Source organism: Acipenser ruthenus, chromosome 6 (genome assembly GCF_902713425.1).
Source record: "Acipenser ruthenus chromosome 6, fAciRut3.2 maternal haplotype, whole genome shotgun sequence".
In the NCBI taxonomy this organism is placed as follows: Eukaryota; Metazoa; Chordata; class Actinopteri; order Acipenseriformes; family Acipenseridae; genus Acipenser; species Acipenser ruthenus.
This window is the reverse complement of record NC_081194.1, coordinates 51,258,965-51,284,086: the sequence shown is the minus strand read 5'-3', so window position 1 is coordinate 51,284,086 and position 25,122 is coordinate 51,258,965. Positions and strand designations below refer to the sequence as shown.

At 36.7% G+C, this 25,122-nt stretch overlaps 1 protein-coding gene across 14 annotated transcripts in view; it reads left to right on the top strand.

The window, feature by feature from the left end:
• The window catches only part of ehbp1 (EH domain binding protein 1), a 157,553-nt gene that overhangs the window by 31,579 nt on the left and 100,852 nt on the right, over positions 1–25,122 (top strand). For all 14 annotated transcript variants that reach the window (XM_034921689.2, XM_034921688.2, XM_034921697.2 and 11 more), the window contains exons 3-5: positions 1,879–1,936; positions 2,367–2,462; positions 6,516–6,569. In XM_034921689.2, coding sequence (XP_034777580.2) covers positions 1,879–1,936; positions 2,367–2,462; positions 6,516–6,569 — 208 coding nt within the window. The remainder of the gene's footprint in view (positions 1–1,878; positions 1,937–2,366; positions 2,463–6,515; positions 6,570–25,122) is intronic.

The window sequence follows — 25,122 nt, the reverse complement described above, 5'->3', positions numbered from 1 at the left end:
GTAACCCTAGTTTTGATGGCATCGAGAGACCGTGCACTCAAAGAGAAGAGTTAACTCATAAGTTTAGTTGCAGCTACTGAAAGTTTGCAATAAAAATTATGAATAGCAATAAGTTGGGAGGAACATGTAAATTGATGATTGATTTGATAACCGCTTCATCGTTCGGCTTTCATCACCAACATCACTTGTAAACTGGAAACTGATCAGGCCATCGCGATTCATGTCCATGAAAGAAAATGCCCTCATAGAAGGAACGGTTTACTCGACTTACATACATGATGAATTGTGGAAACTGCCACTATTTTACTGGAAGAAAATAAACATTTTTAATACCATTCACTGGAACATACGAGCACTGTAAATTATTATTATTATTATTATTATTATTATTATTATTATTATTATTTATTTCTTAGCAGACGCCCTTATCCAGGGCGACTTACAATTGTTACAAGATATCACATTATTTTTACATACAATTACCCATTTATACAGTTGGGTTTTTACTGGAGCAATCTAGGTAAAGTACCTTGCTCAAGGGTACAGCAGCAGTGTCCCCTAACTGGGATTGAACCCACGACCCTCCGGTCAAGAGTCCAGAGCCCTAACCACTACTCCACATTATTATTATTATTATTATTATTATTATTATTTTTTTTTTTTTTTTTTTACTATTACATCTATATATTACAAAGTAGATGGCAATTTAGCCGTCTGATGGCTAAAAATGACAAGGATGAATACTGTTATATATATGTTGCAGTGCTCCCTTGTTATAACATGGGTCTCGGGGGACACACAATATGAGTGTTGTAACCGAAGAGCATTATAAACGGGGGAAGGGGGTTGGGGGTGCTGCGGGACACATAACAACACACTTGTGACTAAAATACAAAATAAACTTTCTCTCTCTATAATGCACATATAGTGAAGCAAAAATGTAACTTTCTGTGAATTAACCATGCATAAAGCACCATGTAATCAACGCTATATTTTTTACAAAAAAAACAAAAAAAGTAACATTCCCACTCTTGGATCATTTTAATTAGCAGTTTTTAAACTATAAGTAGCCTGGCTAAACAGCGGTCAAGAGTTCGGTTTGAAGTGACAGACAAGCAAACCAAGTGCGAGAAGGACTGCGGGTCGGGAGAGGGGAAGAGGGAATGGGCTCGCCCCAGGTTTGTTTGCCAGAGTGGGGCTTAAGCGAAGCTGAAGCGTCTCGTCTCTCGGAGAAAGCCGCAGCTCCTCTTGCAGCAAAAAAAGAAATACATTATGAAAGATAACTACGTAATAGGCCTAATGTTTATTTAGTTATAAAATGAATGCTGAATAAGATGTCTGTGTTATAAAGTGCCAGCACAGATTTTCTTCAGTTCAGATACTGTATCAAAAGGGAGAGACAGAAACGGAAGTTAGACTGAGAAGTTGTTTACAGTTTGAAATATTGCATGAATCACTAGTGTAGGGAATTGCGGGACATGCTGTAGGAGCGTTATATCTGAGGTGCGTTATAACCGAGAGCCTTATAGCGAGGGAGAACTGTGTGTGTGTGTGTGTGTGTGTGTGTGTGTGTGTGGATGTGTGTATGTATAGGCAAGGATCTTCAAGGGACAACTTAATGCAAACTTTTCACACATTCCTACTGAAATTTTGGATGTCTTCATTTTGGTGAAGATCTATAGTTTTCACACCCTTTTTGGGGCTGTAGATATAATGCATATTTTGAGCAGGTGAATAAAAAAATGGAACCAAGCTTAGGGAATTAGAAAGGCAGCAAAACAGCAGGTGTCTCTGTAAAGGTTTCTTTTTCTTTTTTAAAATTATTCCAATCCTTACCCCAGTAACATTCCTCTTCATTTTTTTTATTCTGCTTTTTAGGCAACCTGACAAACTAGTAGTGGTTTGGACCCGAAGAAGCAGGAGGAAATCTTCCAAGGTTAGTTTTTTTGGAAATTCAACTGCTGTACTATATGTGCATACATTGAGTGCCAGGCCCTGACCATCACAAGCATGTGGTTTTGGAGGCTGTTACTGGAAGTAAGAAAGCAAAGTGTTAATAAAAATCTGATGTCACTATACTGTTTTTCTTTTAAATGTCAAATTTCATATTTTGGTATCAAATTTGGGGTTATTTACAATGGATTTCTATATTTAAAAGTCACTTCATTTATGCAACCTAAGTTGTGAAAGTTTTTAGGACATCTGAATTTTTTTTTATCACTTGGACAGTTTTGTTGCTGTTATTTAGTGCTACTTGTATGTATTTAATCATTACAGGTATTGGAAGTGATTCAACATTGTGCGGTACAGTATATATGTCAAAAGGATTTTAAGTGATTTTTTTTTTTTTTTTTTTTTTTTTGTAGTCCCACAGCTGGCAACCTGGTATTAAAAATCCTTACAGGGGTGTTGTTGTATGGCCAGTTCCAGAGAACATTGAGATCACTGTGACACTTTTTAAGGTAAGAGTTTTAATACATTTTGAATGCAGGTTGCATTCAATTCTAATCCTTTTATTGTAAATACTAACTCCTCTGCATGAAGAAAATGCAGACAGGGTATAGAATCGGAATGATATAAAACAGTTAATGGTTTATGGAGGTCAGTAGAGTGACAAATAAATAGAAGTCCTGCTTGTTGATTGTGTATTTGCCTGCATTAAATATCCTAGAAGTGAATGGTTGACAGCAAAAAATACTTACACACATTACACACAGTCATTGCGTTGAAGTGTACAGTAGATTAATATTTCATAAAACAGAATTGCGATGCAGGGTATTTCATATTATTTCTAAACATGTTATCTTGTAGGCATTGTATTTGAAGCTGAATACATATTGCAGGGTAGAAATTGCTTTGACAAAAGGGTTAAAGATATTGTCCCCAGGTGATGTGTTTTATACACTACACAAAACAGAATAGATTACATTCTGCTTGTCAGTACTTTTCACTTTCGCTTTTTACACTTGGAAACATGCTAAGAATACTTCCTGTTTTCTGGCTAACATGTTGGTATGTCTGATTTACCATTCATTTGCAATACAGTTGGTGATGACAGGTTGCACTATCCTCCTGCAGCAGATGGGAAAATATGGGATCACCTTGATGTGCTACTCTAATTTGTACAAAGTGACGTTTTCCTGGGGAAGGTGTGATACAAACCCTAGTTAATTCTGTGACCAGGCATTTTCATGCATCAAAGGACAATAATAAAGAGACAATCTGATTGTTGTGCACATATTGTTCTTTTTCTGGTTCTGTTCTGGCTGCAATATACAGTAAAATGCATCTCTTCAAATTGGCGTGTTGACTGAGAAATGAATAAAAGGATAATGCCAATTTAGGTTGTGCCAGTCAAGATATCACATTGCACATTTAGAGAAAGCTAAGAGTTGTGTGTTCTGCCGATTTTATATTTATTCACTGAGCATATGCTTAATTCGTTCATATTATAGTGCAAAAAGCATTTTCAGTGACATGTTTAAAATGACACAAAATGATTAGATTTAAGAAACAAGGCAATTTAAGGAGAAGGCAAGTGAGTAAGAAAGGTTGGTGTACCCTTTTCAGAAGCAGTTTAGAATAATTTATTATTGACAAAACAAAAATCTTGACTCCTACATTCAGAAAAACCTTAAACTTAATCTTTGAGTTTCAACCTAGGGGTAGTTCTGAAACCTAATGAACAAGTGTGAAAATCACATGAGAGACCACTTATAAAGTTTCAATAACATGGGTCTACTTATGAACAGTTATCACAATAACCTAATTCAGGAACGGTCATTTTTCTTCAGAAGCAAGCAAATGCTACATCCTTACCGATAAGCTGAGTGGCTGTATTCTGTAGTTACTGTAGGGAAAGAGAAATGCTGAGGTTGACTTACCAGCTGCAGGTTCTGACAGTCAGTACTCCCTGATCAGATTTGTGAACAGCTTTTAAAGCAAAAAAACAGAAAAAAACAAACCAAGGATAAACCACTGAAATAGGAGGCTGTGTGGTCTGGTGGTTAAAGAAAAGGGCTTGTAACCAGGAAGTCCCTGGTTCAAATCCTGGCTCAATCACTTACTTGCTGTGTGACCTTGAGCAAGTCACTCTCCTTGTGCTCCGTCTTTCGGGTGAGACGTTGTTGTAAGTGGTTCTGCAGCTGATTCTTGGATTCACACACCCTAGTCTCTGTAAGTTGCCTTGGATAAAGGCGTCTGCTAAATAAATAATAAATAAAGTGTTTAAATAAAAATATAAAAGAAAAACAACAGCTTACTGGAACATAAAATAATTGAAAGTAAACATAGTGGGAGGGAGGTGTTCAAAGCAATGTTTTTGGCAGACCATCTTCTGGAGATTTCAGTCTATGAAGCTGATAATTAAGAATTCTTACTCTTTTTACATGTCTTTTATAATTAATTCAGCAGATATTTTTTACAGGCTAAAATTGTGTTTACAGTTAATCCCATCTTGCTTTTTAAATATTGTGCTTTTCTTTTGTATGTTTTATTGATCATTGTAGATTTAGGGCCTCCTGCACTTAAACGGTGGTAAATTACCTGAAATACTGCATGGTAAGAGAAACCCATACCGCGCTCAAAAAGGAAGGCGTGCCCACTCTATTCACTAATAAAATAATATGCACGAATAAGGCAAGATAAATGATTGATTTGCAAGTCATCATAGCACGCGAAATGCTGCACGCGTTACACACCCTTTATTTTAGTATGTGGGCACTCCAAAGGACAGGTAGTCCGGCTCTCACTTTGTCAGAATGACAGCGACCAAGGAGGCAGCATCCGGCACCAGCTACATCTTCAGTGGGTCTCTATAGGATGAGGGGAGGCCACCCGGTGTTATGAAGATTTCTGTATCCCCATAGAATTCTGTATCCCCTTAGATTTGACGCCTAAGTAGATCAAGATCGGTATATGTGAACGCTTGATGTTTCTGAACAGTAGAAAAATACAATTTTATAAGGTTACTTTTGTGCTGTTTTATTTTGCTACAGAATTAGTTTGGTCTTGTTTTCAGTATTTGTTGCAAACTGCAGCAGAACTCAATGGCATGCTCGAGAGCACAGCGGGACTCGGGCACAGGAATATTGCGCATCCACGTCCAGCTTTGAAAAACTGCATCTGCACAGGCATGGAATCATGTGGGGATACAGAATTCTGCCTAACACTGGGAATGTCTTTGAGACGGTCAAAGCGGAGAAACTGAAAATAATTAATTGAAAACAAATATTTGTTTGTTCACCTTTATCCCCCTCCGGTTTACTTTGACGGTACTCCGGTACAGAAACGTTGGCTAAATATAAATGTGTTCCTTTTAAAGGGATTGCAAGTGTGCGGTTTATGTCTTTTTTTCTTTTAAGAAACTTAGCACCTTTAAGTTAATATGGGCTTACTGTGTGGTAAACTGGTTACCGCTGTTTAGTGCATGAGGCCCTTACTATTTTAGGACATCCCAGAAAATGGTCTGGAAGAATATAAATGTGTTGAATAAAGAAAACACACATTCAGTACATCTATAAAATACAATCTTTTGGAGCCACAGTGTACCATACATTTCAGAGTATAATGTATACCCTTTTTACAAATATTGGTAGAATTTCTGTATGTTATAGTCCTGCTTTAGAGCTTTGTGTATTCAGTTATATAATTTCGGCCAGATGAGGGGGAAAAGGTGCTTGTCAAACCTGCCCACCAATAGCCCTTATGTTAAACTTATTAATTAATACAAAAATAATATAATATATGAGAGAAATGTGTGCAAAGGAATCTGACTATATCTTCTGCAATTTAATCTCATGAGCTAACAGTCCAAGAAATAATCTAATTAATATCCCAAATTGATTTAAAAAAGTAAATACTGTGAATAAAACTTAACAAAATATACAAAAAGCAGTTGCATGTAACATAAAATGCTCCTACAGCCTTTCCAAATAGCAATTAATAAATGCATCTCTATAGTGCTGATAGAGGTGTGTCTGGAGCAGCTGCAAGTCAGTCCACAGCTGCTTCCTGTTTCAGGGCCAGCAGTGTGCACTGGAGTAATCTGGTGTGAAATATCTCCAGTTCTGCTTTCCTCCCATCAATGGGCATCTGTCTGTCCTTTTCATTGAGAAAGATGCAGTGCAGGGCCCAGAACGGGATCCCAGCCAGGCCTGGAACACATGGAAATAGATGACTAGGGCAGGTGTTTCATTATGCTTGGCACCAATTTCATTTTCAGATTTGATACAAGGATGCAAGTTGGCAGGTTTATTTATTTTATTTGTGTAAACACTGTGTACCTGCAAAGTGATGATAACAATAATAAACAATGATGATGATATTCCTATACTGTAATGCTATGTCCTCTTCCCTTCGCCTCACAATTGAAGTTTGTTTTTTTTTGCTTTAAATTTGCATTTTGGTCTTACTGAAAACCGATCAAACAGCTGAAAGAGTTGATTAAAAACAACCCAATGATAATTGTTTCAATGAATTCCTTAATTTTAATAAATATTATTATATATTTTTAGGATCCTCACGCAGAAGAGTTTGAAGACAAGGAATGGACATTTGTAATAGAGAATGTAAGTTTTATTTATTTATTTATTTTTTATACGTGTTAATGTGCCTTTTTTAGTAGGACAATAACCCACCTTACCTCTTCATGATAATTTTTACAAAGCTGAATTGATATAAATAATTGATATAAAATAAAAACTGGGCTTTGTAAAAATTATCATGTGTATTTAGTGCCCCATAGTGGATACAAAATGGTATTACATAATATAACTTTCCCAGTTTTCACCAGTAAATGGATGCAGTCTAAATAGCAAAATCTAAATAGTATTTTTTTAGAAAACAAATGCAAAAATATTTTAACTTCTCTACTGTTTGATTTTTGTTTTGTACAGTATCTACTTGTAACAGGGGCTAAGTCACGTGTGTGGGTCCTTACTGAACAATACTGAGGCAGACACAGAGCACTGGTTGTTGACATGCCACACAGGCGCGGAGATTTAATTAAACACAAGTACTGACACTAGGGTACCAGCAATGGTAACCATAGTGTCACATTTAATAATAAAAAAAAACAACCTAAAAATAAGTTTGCCACACAAGGCGAGCGCTACTTCCACTAAAAGGAATGTCCCACTCCAGGAACCTACTACTCTATGCAAACCCTCTCTATACAATGTTTGGGACCAACCTCACCTGAACTATCCTACTTCTGGGCTCCCGGAGTCCCGGCCTCACGGCCTCAGCTGAGCATTTCCTTCACAAGCGCCATCTTGCAGTTGAAGGGTTCCGTAGTAGTTAATCTTGCGGAGCGGGCGCTCTGCTGGGTTGTGGTCGTGTGCAGGGGTAGATGCTCCCAGGGTTAGTGCTGGCTCCATAGCTTCAGCTCCTGGGTTGATATGAGTCTGCAACACAAAACACAGCAATCTTTCGCTCAGCGCTGGTCTGTATGGCTAAGGCCGTGCAGTAGCCTAGAGCTGTAACGCAGATGCTTTTTGAGCTCTGTGCAGTTTCCCCAGGTACGCACCCCAGCCAATCCGGACCTCCCGATCAGCTCAGTGCCGGGCGATCCTACCTGCTCAATTAGTTCCTTAGCAACGCGTCTCCTGTTGCTCGTCCAAGCTGCTTCCATAAAGGCACACATGCACTCCAGAACCAGCGACAACTACTGTTTGGTCATTGTTTACATTTCCTTATGGTCTGCTTGAGAATAGTCTGAAACACAGTATCTTCAGCTAATGCATTCACTGCAGAACCTGTATTGTTTCATGGTGCCACATAGTCACTCTTGCTTTTTAAGCAGTCATCTGTCTTCTGGGCATTGCAATAAATTGTGTACATAGAAATTTACAGTTTGTTTGGATTTAGTCTGCACTGAGCAGAAGGGAATTCTATTTGGTTAATTGCCTGGAAAAGTCTACTTTATTCACTGCCACTGCTCGACTGTTTGTGCTATAAATAGGCTTTAAACTAGTGAACTGAAATGCATGCTGGATACTCTGGGTAATTTCAGGTTACAAATGTTTTATTTCCACTAATAAACTGTAGATTTTCTGGATTGTTGACTTCTCCACTGTCCAAATTCCATTTCTTACTCAGCGGTTGATAGTAGTCCTAGACGGTAACGATTCTTCACAAAACCTGTATCTAATACTGAGACCAATACCATCATATCCATGCTGCTCAGTATATAACTAATGTATTGTAAATATAGTCTGTACTTCGAGTAGTGTATTTGATTGTCCAATGATAAGAATTTCCTGATCAGCTTGATTTAAGTGTGTGTGTGTGTGTTTTTTGTAGAATACCATTTTAATGTGTAAAACAAATACAGTACACATTTCAGCACCTACACTTTGTTTCCATTTTGTCTGGCTCTACTTTGAGATTTTGGTATTTTTTTTTTACATATTCTTTTTGAAGATGAGCAATAAAGAAATTAACTAATTTTGAAAACCAATGTATGTCATTATGAATAAAAAAAATTACAAATACTTTGAGCGCAGGCACTTTGATTAGATTTAATGTCATGGTATTAGTGTGGTGTCTACCCCCCATCACCCTGTCTGTCTTTGTAAGGCATATTGCCGTAGTGCCACTGTTTAAAGTCTACAGTAAACTTTTGAACAAAATACTGGACCAGTGCAGAAAATCTAACACAACAAAAAAACAGAGAGAGCTCTTGGTGACCCTCCTTCAATAGAACATTCATTTGGTATCTAGGGTCTTGGGTAATACAGCTTATTGGCACAATATTGTCATTATGCTAGCACTTGTTGTAAGACAGAACACAAATAGCACGGTCTCTTAACTGTGGCTCCCGACTGTAGTGTTATGAAATGGGAGCACTGTAATAAGGGGTAGTATTTCATATAAATGTTTTACTTTTGATGTATTCAAATGTCTTTTAAAAATATTTAGCTGAATCTAACATGCTCTTAATTAATAGCAGTTCATATAACGAAATGATTGAGTTTTACCCTAAACATGCTGGAGAGACTGTGCTCTGTTAAAATGATCTCTGAATAGAGACTAGGTGGCGTAGTGCGTTATTGCAGCTACCCCTTTTCCTTTGGATGCCTGGGATTAAATCTGTTCATTTGTGTAGCTATAGCAATACAATAAGTAAACCAGTATATGGCTAGTATTATGGAACGTTCCTGCCCCACCCCCCGGGATGAGAATTACTGCTTTACTCAGTTGTTGTCTTGTTTTTTTCAGTTGAATTGTCAGCCTGTAATCTTCGTTCTCTGTTAGATTCACCTTTGCAATTTTCACAGCATGTAGAGATCACTAAGCTGCCTACTACCTACTACCTACTACCTTGGGAGCACTGCAGAGACCTTATGGTACCTTTCCCTTTATATAAAAAAAAGCACTTCTCAGTAGTTGTTTTCAGTTTCATCAAGTATAATTTGCACATTTACACTGATTTTGTAAAATAAACACTGACGATTCATTATAGGTTTACCTCTTAATTAATATTTAACAACGTCAAGTAGGTAATTATTGTTTTCCAGTTTGCACCACATCAACGCAAAAGCCTGTTTTGGGCTGCCATGTCAATGTGCCTACTTACCTATGCAAGTTCAGGTGAGGTCATGATACTCTTGCTGTTTATTGACTTAAGCCTAGTCCTTTGGAATGTTTGATTATTGGAACTGCACCATATGCATTCCAGTGCCAAGTCTGAGCAATAACTCTAAAGACCTGTCTGTTCAGAGTTGGTTTGTTGATAATTGTATAGTAATGAATAGTTTTTTTTAACTATATCTGACGATAGAGATGTAGTGGAAGTGTATGTCACACTTTACAATTTCGTATGTCATGCTTAAAATTTTATCTACAGGACCACTAACCCAGTTGTGCCATGGTTTTGACATTCTAGAATATGTTGCTTCTTCTTTTAACATGATGCTGGGGCATGAATTGTTTTTATTTGGATTCATTCATTTATATTTTTTGAAGCATTCACATTTTGTGAAATTAAAGAAAACAATGACACTTGTTATGGTCGGGCATAGTGGAAGGTGCTACAATGTGAGTGTTCCACTCACAGCCCTGTTTGTGCACCCCAGTCTTGATTTGAACCCCTTCTACCATTCATCTCTTGGACCCAAAATGTGCAGAATTCAGTGGTGGTTTTATGAGATGAACAAATGTTTACTTGAGGCTCGGTTGAGACCAAACTAGTTTCACAGATTTGAACACAGCTGTCCAGAGATGAAAGGTGTGGTGCAAGAGGAACTAGCTTGCTGCGCTGCCTAATACATGCCAAGTCCAAGAATCTTCATAATTACTAGTTTTAGGAGCTGGTTATTACATGTTTGCCAATTGCTTTTGCATTTTGTTTTTAATATATTTCAGCTGCACCAACTCAATTAGCAAGGCACAATTTATACCTTGCCTACTGTAAATCCTTTCCAAAATTGATTATTTTCAGGAGCCTGGGAGAGTTATTTCTCTTTGATGAAGCCGTTTAGTGACAAGGAAAATGAGTACCACAGGGTGCCTCTGTAAAGATGGCCATGCTGGCATGTTAGAAGGATAAAAGAACAAAGCGTATGCGTTATAAAAAAAAAAAAAAAAAAAGATCACAATGAGAACAGAATTCCTCTTGTCTATACATACCACACTAATAACAAAGTGATCAAAGACATGCTATACAAAGAATCTGACATTCTCCACAGTGAGGGAATTGCACTTTTCTTTTTCTTCAAGACGCTGGCCTTAGCTTGGGAAGAAAAACTGCTTTGCAAAATTTTTTCAAAGGAAAGCCACAAACAAATTGGAAACCTGGTTTAGCACAGTACAGTGCAACTGTCTGAGGGCATATAAATCTCTCTGTGTTGTGTTCTGCATCAACAGTAATAAATTCATGAGTCGGATGTTTTCAACATCTTTTTAAACTCAGAAAAAAAGTTAGTATGTTTTTGTCATCTTTAATTTCAAAAATATCTGTTCAAAAGTATTAAAAATTGGTCTTTTTCAGGGTCCTTTTTTTAAAAGAAATTATCATCTAAGAATATGCTGTAAAACTGACATTTCTTGGACAGATGCTGCAATGGGTTGCTGTGGGTGCAAACATCTGTGATAGAACCCTTTCAAATATTGTAGTCGTCTGTGTAGTATTAACATTTTTATCAATCCATGAAAGAAAATGCATTCAACTGTATACAGGTTAGATCTCTATAATTATTTGTTTGTTAAGCAGACGCCTTTATCCAAAGTGACTTACAGAGACTAGGGTGTGTGAATGGGGGCACAAAACTTGATAATTGCAGATTCAATGGATTCCAAGTCTAAGATATATTTCTACTTCTTTAAAACAACAATTAAAACAGCTACTTAGTATTTATTTATGTTTTAAAATATTTTAGTTTTTTAAGAAGCCAAATTAATTCAAACACGCCGTTTGTATAACACCAAAGGATTGCTGTGCTGCTTACTACTGTAACTCGCATCACAGTGTGGTGGAATTAACAGTTTGTTAAAGATTTGTCGCCTCCATCAACAAATGAAGGTTGGAAATACGGTATCTGATTTTAACATTCATATACTACTACTGCCTCTAAAATAAATAATATACACATTCTTATTAATCTCTGTTATCATTAGTTTTCCTATCGATTTATTAAAAATCTGACTAAAAGCAAAAAAAAAAAAATAATCTCTGTGAACCCTTTATCATTGATCTTTTTTTTTTTTTTTACATTTCTGTCAGAGCTAAATTAGTGCATTTTAATGTTTTATTTTGTTATTACTTTTATATTCTGTTGCATCTAAATAGGTTTGTTATGTTAAATGCATTATAAACTGTTAATGTTACAAAATTGTCACAAACAAAAAAGGAATTTCACAAGTCCTTTTGTTACTGGTTTTGTGAAAACTAAAAAATATATATTTTACTTAATAAAACTTTAGTGCACTTTGGAATAAAGACACATATGGTAGGGAATAAAATGTGTGGAGGAATGAAAAATGGGGGAGCGTGTGTGGGGTTGTGTGCTTTCTGGTCTCATGTTCGAGGGCCCAATATACCTACGTCTGACCCTGGAACATCAATTATTTCCGTGACATCTGTCTTCAAAGCAAGAGTGGGGGAGGTTAAAATTGCTTTATTTTACCTGGCGCAAGCTGGGGTGGAGGGATGGTTTTGGGACTTAATAGAAATGAAGGGGGATAAAAAGTACTGCATTTGTCTGTACACGATACAGATTTATAAACAATTTCTACACAAGTTTATAATTTTGTGTATTGCAACATTGTTCTAGCCTTTGTCATTTTAAAATGTTGGAACTGATTTGAATTGTAACATTGTATTTCAACCACAGTATGCGTAATTATTATCTGTGACACAAAAACAAAAAGCAGCTATTGAAGTACACCAGTTTGAAAAGAGGCTGGTAATGGGATATGAATTGAAAGCCACCATGAAATAACAGAGAAGCAGCTGTGTATTATATATTTTATAAAGCAATACAGAATGTTTGTGCAAATTGGCATGCACAATTACAGTATTTAGCTTCCCTAAACAACACAGAACCAATCACATTCTTTCTTTTGGCCATAGATAAAAAACACAATATATTGCACACTCTATATAAACTCAGAGCTGGGGCTCATTTCTATATACCAATACTGGAAGATTTGTGCTGTACGTGAGCATCATGATGTGAAACTTGTTTACTTATTCAGAACTATGCGTATACAGTAGTTATAACAATAACTACATACATATAAATTAATATTAATGAATAACTCATAGAATCTGTATCTTTATTTAATTCATAACTTCAAAACACTGTTGTACAAATAAAACATGTAGGCATTTTTAGTAAAAATTCCCATTCCCTAGTATTGAAAATGACTATTTTACTTTTATTCCTGGTTGAGCAGTTTATAAACCAATCCCAGATCCCCGTTTCTGATTTACATTCGGATTACTGTTTAAAACCCCACAAACCTGCAATCTAAAATACAATCGATGAACTCTCTAACAAAAGTGCTTTTCTTAAAAATATAAATAATAAAAAGTTATTACAAACTTGTAACAGCGGCAAACATTGTACAGGAAACCGTAGAACTGAAATGGATTTTAAAGCAACATCAATTTAAATATGTAAAAATTAGGGGTTTTAATCTTGACATTTTCAATCGATCGATTTACCTGTTTGCTAGTGATACAAAATTGTATTAAAAGACAATTCTAAGTACTAACAATTTCTGCAAATGTTTCATAATGCCAGCTAATGTTTAATATACATATACTTACATGTAATTTGACATTTTGAAAATATTTTCTTAGATATAAGTGGAAGTTAGTTAAGGGCTCACACCTGGCTCTCCATTGGAAGGGGAAGGAGGGATAACTAATAATGGAGTTTTTTTTTTTTATTTTTAATCAGTGGTGCTGAAAGTAGGTTAAAGGTGTATAGTGCTTTTAAAGGCAAAAAGGGGTGGGGGGGGGTGCGTGTCTGATTTGTTTGGAATGTCAAGATGTATTTGTTTATTTCATTCACATTTGTTTGCACATTTTTAAGAATTGATTAATTGCGTTTTTTTCACTGAGTATAATAAAGTAACATTTTAAAGTAATGTTTTTCAGACAAACACATTTTTCAATACTAATTCTGATACCGTTTAAAAGACATACGTTGAATAAAAAGTAAAATCAACTTACTTGCGACAAAGTCTACCCTAACACTGTAACTTCACTGCTTATCTTTATACGGAGATTGACACAAAAGTGAAAGCTGGCAATGAGGAGTGAACTTCAGGAAGAATATACAGGATGTGTTTCAGAATACATTAGAGGATGGGATAAGGACGAGCTGGAAGAGGACTTGAAGGGAGCAATGTATTACACATCTGTTTTAATAAGCTTTTACACAACTTCTTGCCAAATTGTCAAATATTTATAGTAGTATGCATTTTAAATGTCATAATTATTGCACACTTTCTGCCAGAAATAACAGTATTTATTGTAATTCCTCATGTACATCAAAATGTTTTTGATAAAGACAGAGGCTTTTATTGTTAAAAGTTGAGCTTGTCGGGAAGTAAATCCCTTTTTTTATATAAAGGACACAACCTTAATACAATTCCTTCAATATGATCACCTTTCCAAATCCATGGGCTTCTTGAAAACGGAATTTTGTTTGGCATAGCTTCTCGAATTCTAACGTTGTTTTTGGCAGGGGATAACGTCCTATTTCATCTCACTGTTGAAGTAATTGCAGTCATTTTAAAGGACAAAAGCATTGCATGGTGCATTTCAGCCACCTGATGGCAGCATTTGATTGAATCGCCATGCCATCTCCCCTTGAGTACAGTGGAAGGGGTTCAGGATTTGCTGAGTCTCGACAGAGAAGGGCTAAAGACTGCAAGGTATCTGGTTAATGTAGAAATGAAATGAATGCAGCAGAGAAGCTAAGCTTTCCTGACCCTTCATCAGAGAATAGATGAAAAAGAGAAGAATAAGCTATTGTGCCATGGAAAGATGATGAAATTCAAGATCTGCACGCATAATCTCTGGCTCAACCTTAGAAATGTTAATCCCTCTGTAGAATTATTTGAGCAGTAGATTGTATTTTGTCATTGAAATGGCACTGTGTCAAACAATACCTTTCTATTTGTGCCACTGCAAATAGAAGTGAAGAACTGCATAATCAAAAGGTTTTGACAGAATTTGATTATTCAGTAGTCTCTCCAAATTGCATGCAACTTTTCGAATGCATTATCAAAAGGTTACATTTGAATGGGTCAGACTTTACAGCTATATTTGGCTGAATTATGTAGCTTCCTTTTGTATCTGTAGCATGTGGTATATTTTTGACTGCTATTTTCCTTGACTTCCATTATACATTTTCGCCAAACCTAGCACTGAAACATTACCGTCCTTTTATTCAGTTTCTCTTTTAAATGTATGAGAATGTTACCAGGATTTTGAAAGGTCTAAATAACCAAAAATCTTGTATCCAGATTTTGCTAGAATATGGTAGGTTGCAGCATGTGTAGAAACTATTTGATGCTTAGTTATTGTTCAGTATACTAAAAATATGCAATATGCAATATGACATGAACAGGGTCTGTAAAACCAGTTGTCAGCGTTTCTGTACAGGCAATACAGAACATGTGCACATATAAAGGTTGGATTTATAATGGAATTATTGGAAAGTAGTTTGGTTTGTCAGTGCTATTTACTGTAGTTCATTGTAGACAATCAAATACTCTGTCATGTTGCCTTGTTTCTCTCAAAACCCGTTTTCTGTCTCAATGTTTTTTATACCAAGTATAACAGTCGTGGTTCCAAAATGTGTTTATTTATTTATTTATTTATTTATTTATTTATTTATTTATTTATTTAAATTAATAGCCAAGAAAAACACCTGACATGTTAAATGCTATTATTTATTGTGAACGTTATATAAAAGAGACTTTCAAGAGCACCATAAAATACTGACTTGTGTGTAATACTTAATGAGTCACTTGGTTACCTCAGCTGTTCTTATACAAGTGTGGACTATGGGGATTAGCAATGGCACACTTACAGTTCTTTGTTATTTTAAAAGCCTTGCATGTACCATTTAGACAGGTCAATTAATGTAATTAATTAGAATGAAACAGATGCATTTTCTCTACACCATTTTGGTGGAGTGTAGCATAAATCGCTTTTGCAAAAAAAAAAAAAAAAAAAAAAAAAAAAAGATGGACCAACTGTTATTGCTAACACCTCACACAGTATCCGCCTTTGTGTGCCAGTTGACAGTGCAGATGGCCAAGATGGATCCACAGTTCAAGTTGGCTGGCTGTGGCTTGATGGCTGGATAATCTTGGCCTGGTGCAGTAGATGCAGGGTGGTCCCTCTATCCAACTTTAGACTAATAGGCTTATAGGCCATAATCCAAGGCACTGTAGGTCACATGCAAAGTCTGCTGACCTCCTTATTTTCTGTAACATACTAGCTTTTTATTTAGTCCACTACACTGCGTAAAGCTGCTTCTAGAACATACAGTAGCTTTCTCTCTTCAAATTTAGAAGTAGAATGTTAGAGTTGAGTGGGCTTAGAACAGTGGTTCCCAACCTGTGGTCCGTGAGTAAACTCCAGGTGGTCCGCAAACAACTCCCAAAATTTGGTTACGCAGTTTTTGAAAAACCCCATTTCTACACAGTCACATGTTGTGCTACTACTATTACTAAGCAACACAACAAACAACTATAACCAAGTAATATATAGTTATATGATATGTATGTAGTCTGCATTATTCCCCTTTATCTGTTTTCTTTTCTTACGGGTGTGTTTATAAATTATTAAAATAGTACCAAGCATCGCCTTCAAAGCCGCCATTAACTGAAACAGCTTAATGTGAAACAAATACTATCTAAATAACGTGCACATTTGTCTTGTCAAAATTACAGACTTATTTTTTTTTAGCCAGCGTCTGTGCTCATTCTACTGCTTGTGTTCACTGAATCTAAGGAAAAAATACATAATCTGGCTGTCCCAGCCTTTTCCCTCTGCATAAAAGTAATGCACTGCATTGAATACTCTTAACTTGGTTGAAATAACTAAATAAAAAAATAAAAAAAGAAACATTAAAACCACAGTTCCCTTTCAAGTAGGGAATATTAACCATCACAAAACGGGTGTTCCCCTTTTAAGACACCCGAACCTGAAAACTTTATACCAAAGACACTCGTCAGAGGAGGGTGACGTAGTGCTGCTCCGCCCCCGCGAGCATAAACTCACGACTCACCCTGACAGTATCGCCATTTTCCTTTTCAGCCTAACCTGATTAACATCAGAGAGTTGATAAGTAAATCCTCCTCTGTATTTTCACACACTTTTTTTAGCAATTGCTTTAAATAAGTGCAGAATTATTTACGGAATCGCTCAAATAATTCTTATTATTTCTAGCTGTGTTTCTGTATTGTCTGTATTTCAGCTCGCGGTTAAGTCCCACTGCGGCCTTGTGTGCCGTGGGAAGCCTGCGGCTCTACTTCCGTCCCTCCCGGGATCTTTGCGCTCCAAGTCTAAAGTTGTTCAGCTGAAATTTATATATTTTAAGAATGTTGTTGTTGATAATATTATAGTTAATAATTGTTTAATTATTAAATTACAGTATTTGTTTAACGTGTGTTTTGCTTTGCGTTAGCTATCGGTTGTATTATATACTGTGTTTCATTTTTCTTATAGGAAGGTAAGTATTGAAACCCAAGCAGCTACTATGGGTGTTACTACTTTAGCAGCTCATTGCTGTTTTAGCGCAGCTATCCAGCAGCACTATTACAAAGGTTTGTTCGTAAGCAGGCTATTTCTTATCTCACGTCCTGCTGACTAGAAATTAGCCAGTGGCTGTCTGCAGGTGGGTATCCCTGCTAACGTGCCACTAGCAGTAACTGCGTTTATTGCCCCTGCTCTCACTTACTGCTTCGGTACCGAGTGCATCGAGTCAGCATCGAGTATCGGTACCTAGTTGGCACAGAGTGCCGTGTCGGTTCTGAGCACATAAAGTGTCAATACTCCACTGTGTGGTCTGTACACTATTTTGTTGTGAACACAGCACTATTACCATGTCTGGGTTCCATATGTGTGTCTCTTGCAAGGCTAAACTGCCTGCAAGTGACAGACACGATAAATGCACTCTGTCTAGGTCCCGAGCATGCGCAATCAGCATCGCCAATGAGTGAGGCTGGACCCTCCTCCCGAGGCTCTGTGCCAAGGGTGGGGGAGAAGCAGCGCTAAGAAAAGTAGAGCCGAGATAACTAGTTCCTCGTCTGCCTCCCCCTTCACCTTCCCCTCCAAAATGGAGAAGGAAGAAAAAATGCTGCTCACGTTCAGCAAACAGGGCACAGATGGATAAAATCTGGGAGGTTGTGTCACGCCAGCAGGCAATTCTAACTGAGCTTTTGCAAGAGCTCTCCGATTACGATTACGACATTCCTATTACTTAGCTTCCACTGTCATCAGAGCTTATGCCTTTAATGCAACGAACTACTGCGGCGATACAGGTTCCTTGGCCTGGAAAAGGAACCAGAGGCGCTCCATTTGTGACGAGCAGCCCTCTATCACTCCTGCTGCCCCTCCGGTCCACCCGGAGTTTCTGTTCGAGCTACAGTCCATGGGCTCACCCAGCTACTGCTGCTGCAGTTTCCCGTTCTGTAGACTAAAGCCTAGGACACACATGAGCAGCGCGGCACCGCTAGCGAGGAGTGGCAAAATTCTGCACGTATCGCTTACCTTGTATTAGAGAGAATACACATTGACGAAAAAATGACGCTGTGGAAAACTATCACAGCGGCAGAATTTTAGAACAGCAAAATATCGCTCGGTGAGCAATATTTTGCTGCTCAAACATTTTCCCGCAGCGGCAAATCTGGGTCTAGCCAATCAGGTCCATGGTGTGGGATATGTCATGTGTTGATGAACTTGAATATCCATCAACATGGAGGAGCTACTGATAGCTGAAGTTTCTCAACATCCGAGCTATTTGATTATAAAAGTAAGAATTTCAAGGACATTGGTTATGTGTCTATTGAATGATCCAAAACAAATACTAACCGTTTACACCCCACATTAATCCAGTTACTTGACATCCTGTATCATTTGTTAGATATACATGTCAAGTAATTAACCAGTTGCCAGCCGACTGATTATTGTGTGTACAGTTGCGAAGAATGTGATCCCTTTTTTCCTTAATAATAGCAGCTCCTATACAATGTATAACTACAGATACAGTACCAGAGTCCAGTCTTGTTAAGTGCGGTGCTGGATATATAATAGTTTCTTTGTAGAAAAAGGCTTTCACATTGTATCCCAAAATAAATATCATATTTTACATACATATCCTTAGGTAAATTAGGTAAAAGGCAAATATTTCTGAGTGGTGTTCTGATATGGGAACTTAACTTTAGATCCTGATAAAAATTTCTGGAGATGGACACGGTCGTTCACTCTGTGTTCAAGCAGTAAAAGTTCAAGAATGATATACGTTTTTGGGTTGTTGTATAGAGCAGTGAGGTGGTGGGCTGTCTTTCTTTTTTTTATCGCCGCTTCAAAACCGTTGATGTGTATCCACCAAGCAGCGGTATTGCCGCGCACCGGCCCGCTTTGCTCCCCTCAAGCGGTGCTGCGCTGCTCATGTGTGTCCTCGGCTTTACTGTACAGAGTGTTTGGAGCGGACAAGCTGGGTCTTACCAACTTTCCGCCAGTACAGGCAACCATTGCTGCACTTGTTCAGCCTACTAACCTGTCTTTGCTAGTCAAGGACGCGGTGTGCCCAAGTAAGCAGTGCAGAGTGACCGAAGTCATTTTAAAGAAAGCATACGCAGCTAGTGCGTTTACCATACACCTGGCACTCTACAATAGCATACTTGTAGTTTACCAGGCTCAACTTATTGGGTCCCTCTCTGAGAACCATAGGCCCTTGTCTCAGCAACTGGACAAGCTGCATTTGGTTAAAGTCAAACCGGATAAGCGGCTGTAGATTTAGGCAAACTTGTGAAGTGTTACTAATGTCTGTTATCCACTAAAGCACTCTTGTACTCCATTTCCATTGAGATGGTATAGGATTTTTACACTGTACTGATTACAGAACAATCCAGGATGTTGCCATAATGGCACATAACCTTTTACATTTGACAATGAGTTTGTTCAATGTGCTTTACAGATTGTTTTAATTTGCCTAATGCCTCATGTCTGTAATGCTTGTATGGCTTTTATTGATATTCTGAAATGTGTAATTATATATGGAGTGCTCTTTGTCTAGTTTTCAGTGTATTGTAATCAGATATGTTCATATAAATCTTACTGTTTTTTAATGTACTTATTTCATACATTAAACAAATAACAGTACGTTCTTTAATTTATCAGGCTTTGCCGGTTACTAATTCCCCTGTTTTATTATGTTCATGGTTGTGCTTTAAGATAATCTCCTTTTCATTTTAATCCACATTAATGTTCTTACTGTTGTATGCAATTTAATCAGTTGCTCCTGACGCGGTTTCATCTGAAAAATGATAATTCTCTTAATTACTGGGCGCTGAGTTTTAATAGCCACCTCAGCATATTAGAAAAATTCTGGATTTCTGTATGTACAGTATATAGTATTCAGCTTTTCACAATTGACTTTTCTGGTGTAAAACGGTCATGACTAATTGTTGCACATTAAATAAGTGTAATCAAGTTGCTACATTAGCACTGCTCCATTGGACAATCCTACTATAGTTTAAGAACAAAAAAAGGTATTTTAATGGAGGGGGCAAACACAGAGTTTGAGTCATCTTGTTTTTTCTTTTTAAATATCTTTTTTTTTGTATATTGGTTGAGCATGACTCCATTTGAAAAAATACCCCCGAAACAGGGGAGCAACAAAGGTGTGAATGCCAACAGAAATCAACAATTTAGAATTATGTGATGATTTAAAAACATAATAATAATAATAATAATAATAATAATAAAAATCAGTAAACAAACCAAAGCCAGCCTTGGTTTGCACCCATTTATTTTTCTTCAAAAAAAGGGGCACTTAGGATAAGTATAATCTTCACCAGGTCATCATCTTCCTGGGGTTTGTATGTGATATTTGCTTTGGTTCTAAAGGTCATGGTTTTCTGCTTCAAATGAGATATCCAAGCAGTTTGGTAAATATTTTTGTTGCCAAGGGCATGGATTTGAGACAGGGAGGGGCAGCTGCTGTCATGTGCTTTTTGACAAGAGCATTGCAAAGGGAGGCGTAGATTGTCACGACAGGAAGCAAACTTAATACGGGAAAATCGAGTGGCAGTACCTCCTACCCGCCCTTTGAATTTTGACTTTTGAACTATAAGTATAGTGCTGGCGGTTTAGTAATGTAGGTAAACTCTTCCCTGAACCAAAGGGTAAAGCTTCAGGCTTGGAAATTGTCTATTTGCAAATACCCCAGGATCATACGTTGTTGAAGTTGCTGTTTATAAAGCTGCTGTCATTAAACAGTAAGAACAGGATATTAGGATCTTGTCTGTTTTCACATTTGTTGATCAGGGGTATTTAATCTCTGTACCTGGGCCACATTCCACAGAATGTTTGAGTTCATCACCCCCAACCTGAGGAAAAAAGCCTCTTTACATAAATGCCTGCTTCCCTGATTCCCTGATTTTATAAAGCCTTTAAATGGAGTCTATGTAAAATCCACGGTTCATGCATGTTGAGTAACTCATTTTTTTAATGTCTCTTATCTGTAGTTGTGAAACATGAGAATGAATATTGAAATGCTTTCAGCTGACTGTAGGACATGAGGGAGGATCCTGAGTTGTTTGGGATATTTTGGTACATTACGCATTGACAAGATCAAAAAAGAAAAAAATATCAAAGGAATGCTTTGGAAGGGGCACTATCATTCTACATTGCAACAGTACCATGAAGGTGTTTTTTTGTTTTGTTTTGTTTTTTAAGGGCTAAAACTAATTGGTTCATGATTCATGTTCTGGCAAGATAATGACCTCAAGTACACATTACATTTGTGCCCTGGCTAGCTACATTGAAAAGGTCAGATAGGATGGAAAGTGATGAGCTGGCACGCCTTAGATTGGCTGACCTTAATCCAATAGATCATTATTATTGTTATTTATTAATTTTTTTCAGATAAAAAGAGGTGCTGGGCAGCGAGACTGGCTCTGCAGTTTTCAAAAGCTAACAGAGATCTTTGGCACCATACATATTTCTATTAAGGCACTCTAGAAGCAGTGCCTCAGTTCATCTTATTCATGTTCATTTTATTTCCTACAATTTATTTTTCTTACTATCCCCAAATTCTGCACTTTCCCCATTACACTTGTTTTGCAAAGTTGTTTCCATATTTCGATGACTTATTCTGACTTGATGGAAAAAAAATATGTATATACTGTTCTCACTGTGTACATTTTGAAATGGTTATATTTATTCCTCTATTGCTCCGGGACATAGGTAATCAGCAGTATGTGTCTACACATTTGGTGAGGGTACAGTAAATTGATGTTGCAAATCTCCATGGCCAAGTATACTTAGATAGCAATCTTCTACAGCGTACACTGCTGAGAGATGAAACCCCCATCCTCTAGACATGAAGGTACCTCTGCTATGCACATTTAGTTGAAAGACCTGGCTTTACACATATTGGCATATATTGTACTAGACATGAAGCGATGGAAAAAAAATTCTACAGTCGAAAACTAAAATGTATCCCAGGGTATGCAGTGATCTAATATATAACAATATTTCTCTTTGCTTTATTGTAAGGCTTTATTGTCTAAAAAGAATTCTGTTGGCATACTTCATTATGCAGATTCCTGCTTGTGAGAGCACTCTTTGCACATTCTGGCAGCTTATTATACTGTTTTATTGTAAACCTTTTCATTTTATTTACACATGAGTTGCTCTAATCATTTTAAAAGCCTTTCATGCTAATTCTAAATGTTTTTCCTAATACCATAACTGCCCAAGAGAACTGAAATCCCTACCAAAATAAATGCAAGAAATAAATGGTTTGATAACCATCATATGCATTGTACTCAAACAGGCATGCTTAGTTTGGTTTGCATTGAAATCCCCTTATTAATGTTCAAAAAGGAAATGCGTACAATAATTATTTAAATTAAAAATCCTACTGAAACGCTTTGACTAGGTGAAGTTCACTAAATTGGACGTTTTGATAGTTAAGCAGGTTCTGTTGCTCAATTTGAAATATTTTATTGTGTCCATGAAATTGTGTCCATGTTTTTTTTTCAGAATAGATAATCCTCAGTTTATGAAAATGTAAGTCTGAAAGATCCATTTGTTGCTTCATTCTGTTTTTATAATGTTCTTGTTTAATTTCCTCATCAATGACAGCAGTAAATATGAATGGTTGATATCACATTATTCATGAGAAAAATGTTAAAGTGGAGAACCCAGAGGTGGCTTGATCCTGCTGTTGTGAAATACACTCAAGAAGAAATCTGGGATAATCTTGAGTTTTAGTTCCACTTGAGAAGCCCTGAATAAATGAGCTGCATTTGTGTTTGTCTGTTGTTTACATTTTCTGTCACTTTAATTTAGGATTACCTATTTCCAAAAAGTCCAAAAAAATAAATACGTAAATAATGTATCACTTGTGGCGGGTCACATGACCTGGTTGCAGCTCTTCAAGTAAAACTGGGTTACAGCAAGGAAGTGATTTCTTACCAGGAAGCAGCAGCAACATTTACTTCTACAGCGTGGTCTTGAAATATATAGACATTTAGGTAACAAAAAAAACAAGCAAAGCACCAAAAAAGATGTTCAGTAGAAAAGGAGCAGTGATTAATATTGCTAGTGCTAATCAGTGGTAAGGAAATGGATTGGTTCGGACCAAGGTTATGCCACGGTTATGCATTTGTCTTGGATTTGATAAGATGCAATCTAATTTTAATTGAATCTGTCAAAGTATTACACCATACAGACTAGGTTAATTTGAAATCTGATAAGTCAGTGTTTTGAAATAGAAAATATAAATATCTAAAACTAAACGCATATATACTGTAAGAATATATTTCAATATAAAGTACAACAAAACTTTTTTTTTAGCATGTAGTAGTCCCACCCTGTTTTTATTTTATGCTGCATTTCTAGTGTAAACTTAATTGCTCAAATTATGAAATTCTTATTGTAGCCATACTGCAGTACCAGTGGCAGAGGAAAAGGAAGATGGCCCCCTCCCCAATGTTAATTTAACCCTTATTTATAAACATCAAACATAACAAATCAAATATTGAACTATATTTAATTGTCAGAATGTTGGCATATATGAAACAGTACTTAATAAGAGTGTTTTCTACTCATCTACTTTAAATTTATTTTGCATACATCTTTAGATCCAACACTACGCTATTTTTTAATCATAAACGAACAGGTTTAATCACCAATCCTACCTGGATTCCCCAATTCTGCGATGAATGATTACAGAATTCACAATTCTGCACAGACATTTTGTCTCACATAAGAAACCGTTTTTTTTATTATTATTATTTTTAAATCAGAAATCAACAGACATGTTGATTTGCTGTAGTTTATTTTGGTGCCCGCAGCAGTACCTGACAGCTTCCATCTAAACTACAGGATGAATCGTGCACACAGAATATAACTGCAAATGTCTGTGCTGAATAGTACCCCAAAACCTTCCATGAAGACGTCCATCGTACCAGCCTCCGGGGAAAAAAAGTTAGGATAATTAAGACAATAGCGATACTTGTTGAAATGAGGGAGGATACAATCGGAATTACTATCACCGCACATCGGTAGCTACAGTGATACAAATGTGTAACATTTGCAAATATAAACGTGAAGGATCGTATCATTGTTAAAAAAAAAAAAAAAAAAAAAAAAAAAAAAAAAAACTTTTGAATCCCTCTGGGGCCCTCTGAGTCCGTGGGCTTGAGCGTAGTTGCACCTGCTGCACCTGCTATTGCTCTGCCACTGTGTAGTACATACATCTTTAAGCTCTCATTTTGCTGAAATGAGAATAAATAGAGGTGTGTGAACTGTGTTACAGTAGATTCTAGTGTGAAGTAAATGCATGATGCCCAATGCCTGCCTGCCTACTTGTCTTTGAAACACATTGTAGCTGCTTTTCAATCTCTCTTGATATTTGTTATCTCTAATTTAAATAAACTGCAAGAAAAACCCACAATGCAGTTTACAAACTAAATTAAAAAGAAAATTGTTCCAATAATATAGCACTGCAATTTATCTGTGTTGAAGCCAGGGGGCAGCATGTAGCTGTTTTAATCAATTCCTGTTCAATTTACCTCATAATGTGAGGTATTTAGCAATGCTGGTACAATAACAGAATATTGATATATCCCTGTAATAAATTAAAAGTGCCTTATTGTGCTTTTTCATTCTACACATTGTCACAACCTTGGGCCTTAATCTCCTTCACTGATTGACAGTAGCAGCCAGGGAAATGAGTATGTATATTGTTTGTGCTGGTCAAATCTGTTAAACCTAATTCTTCCCAGGGTATTTGCATATTCTTAAGTATTTCTTCAGAGAGGACCTAAATCCTTCTTAAGTGTTTGATGCATTTTGAAATTCATTCATAAGGTATCTACATGCACTATTAGTTCTGTATAATATGACTGCAT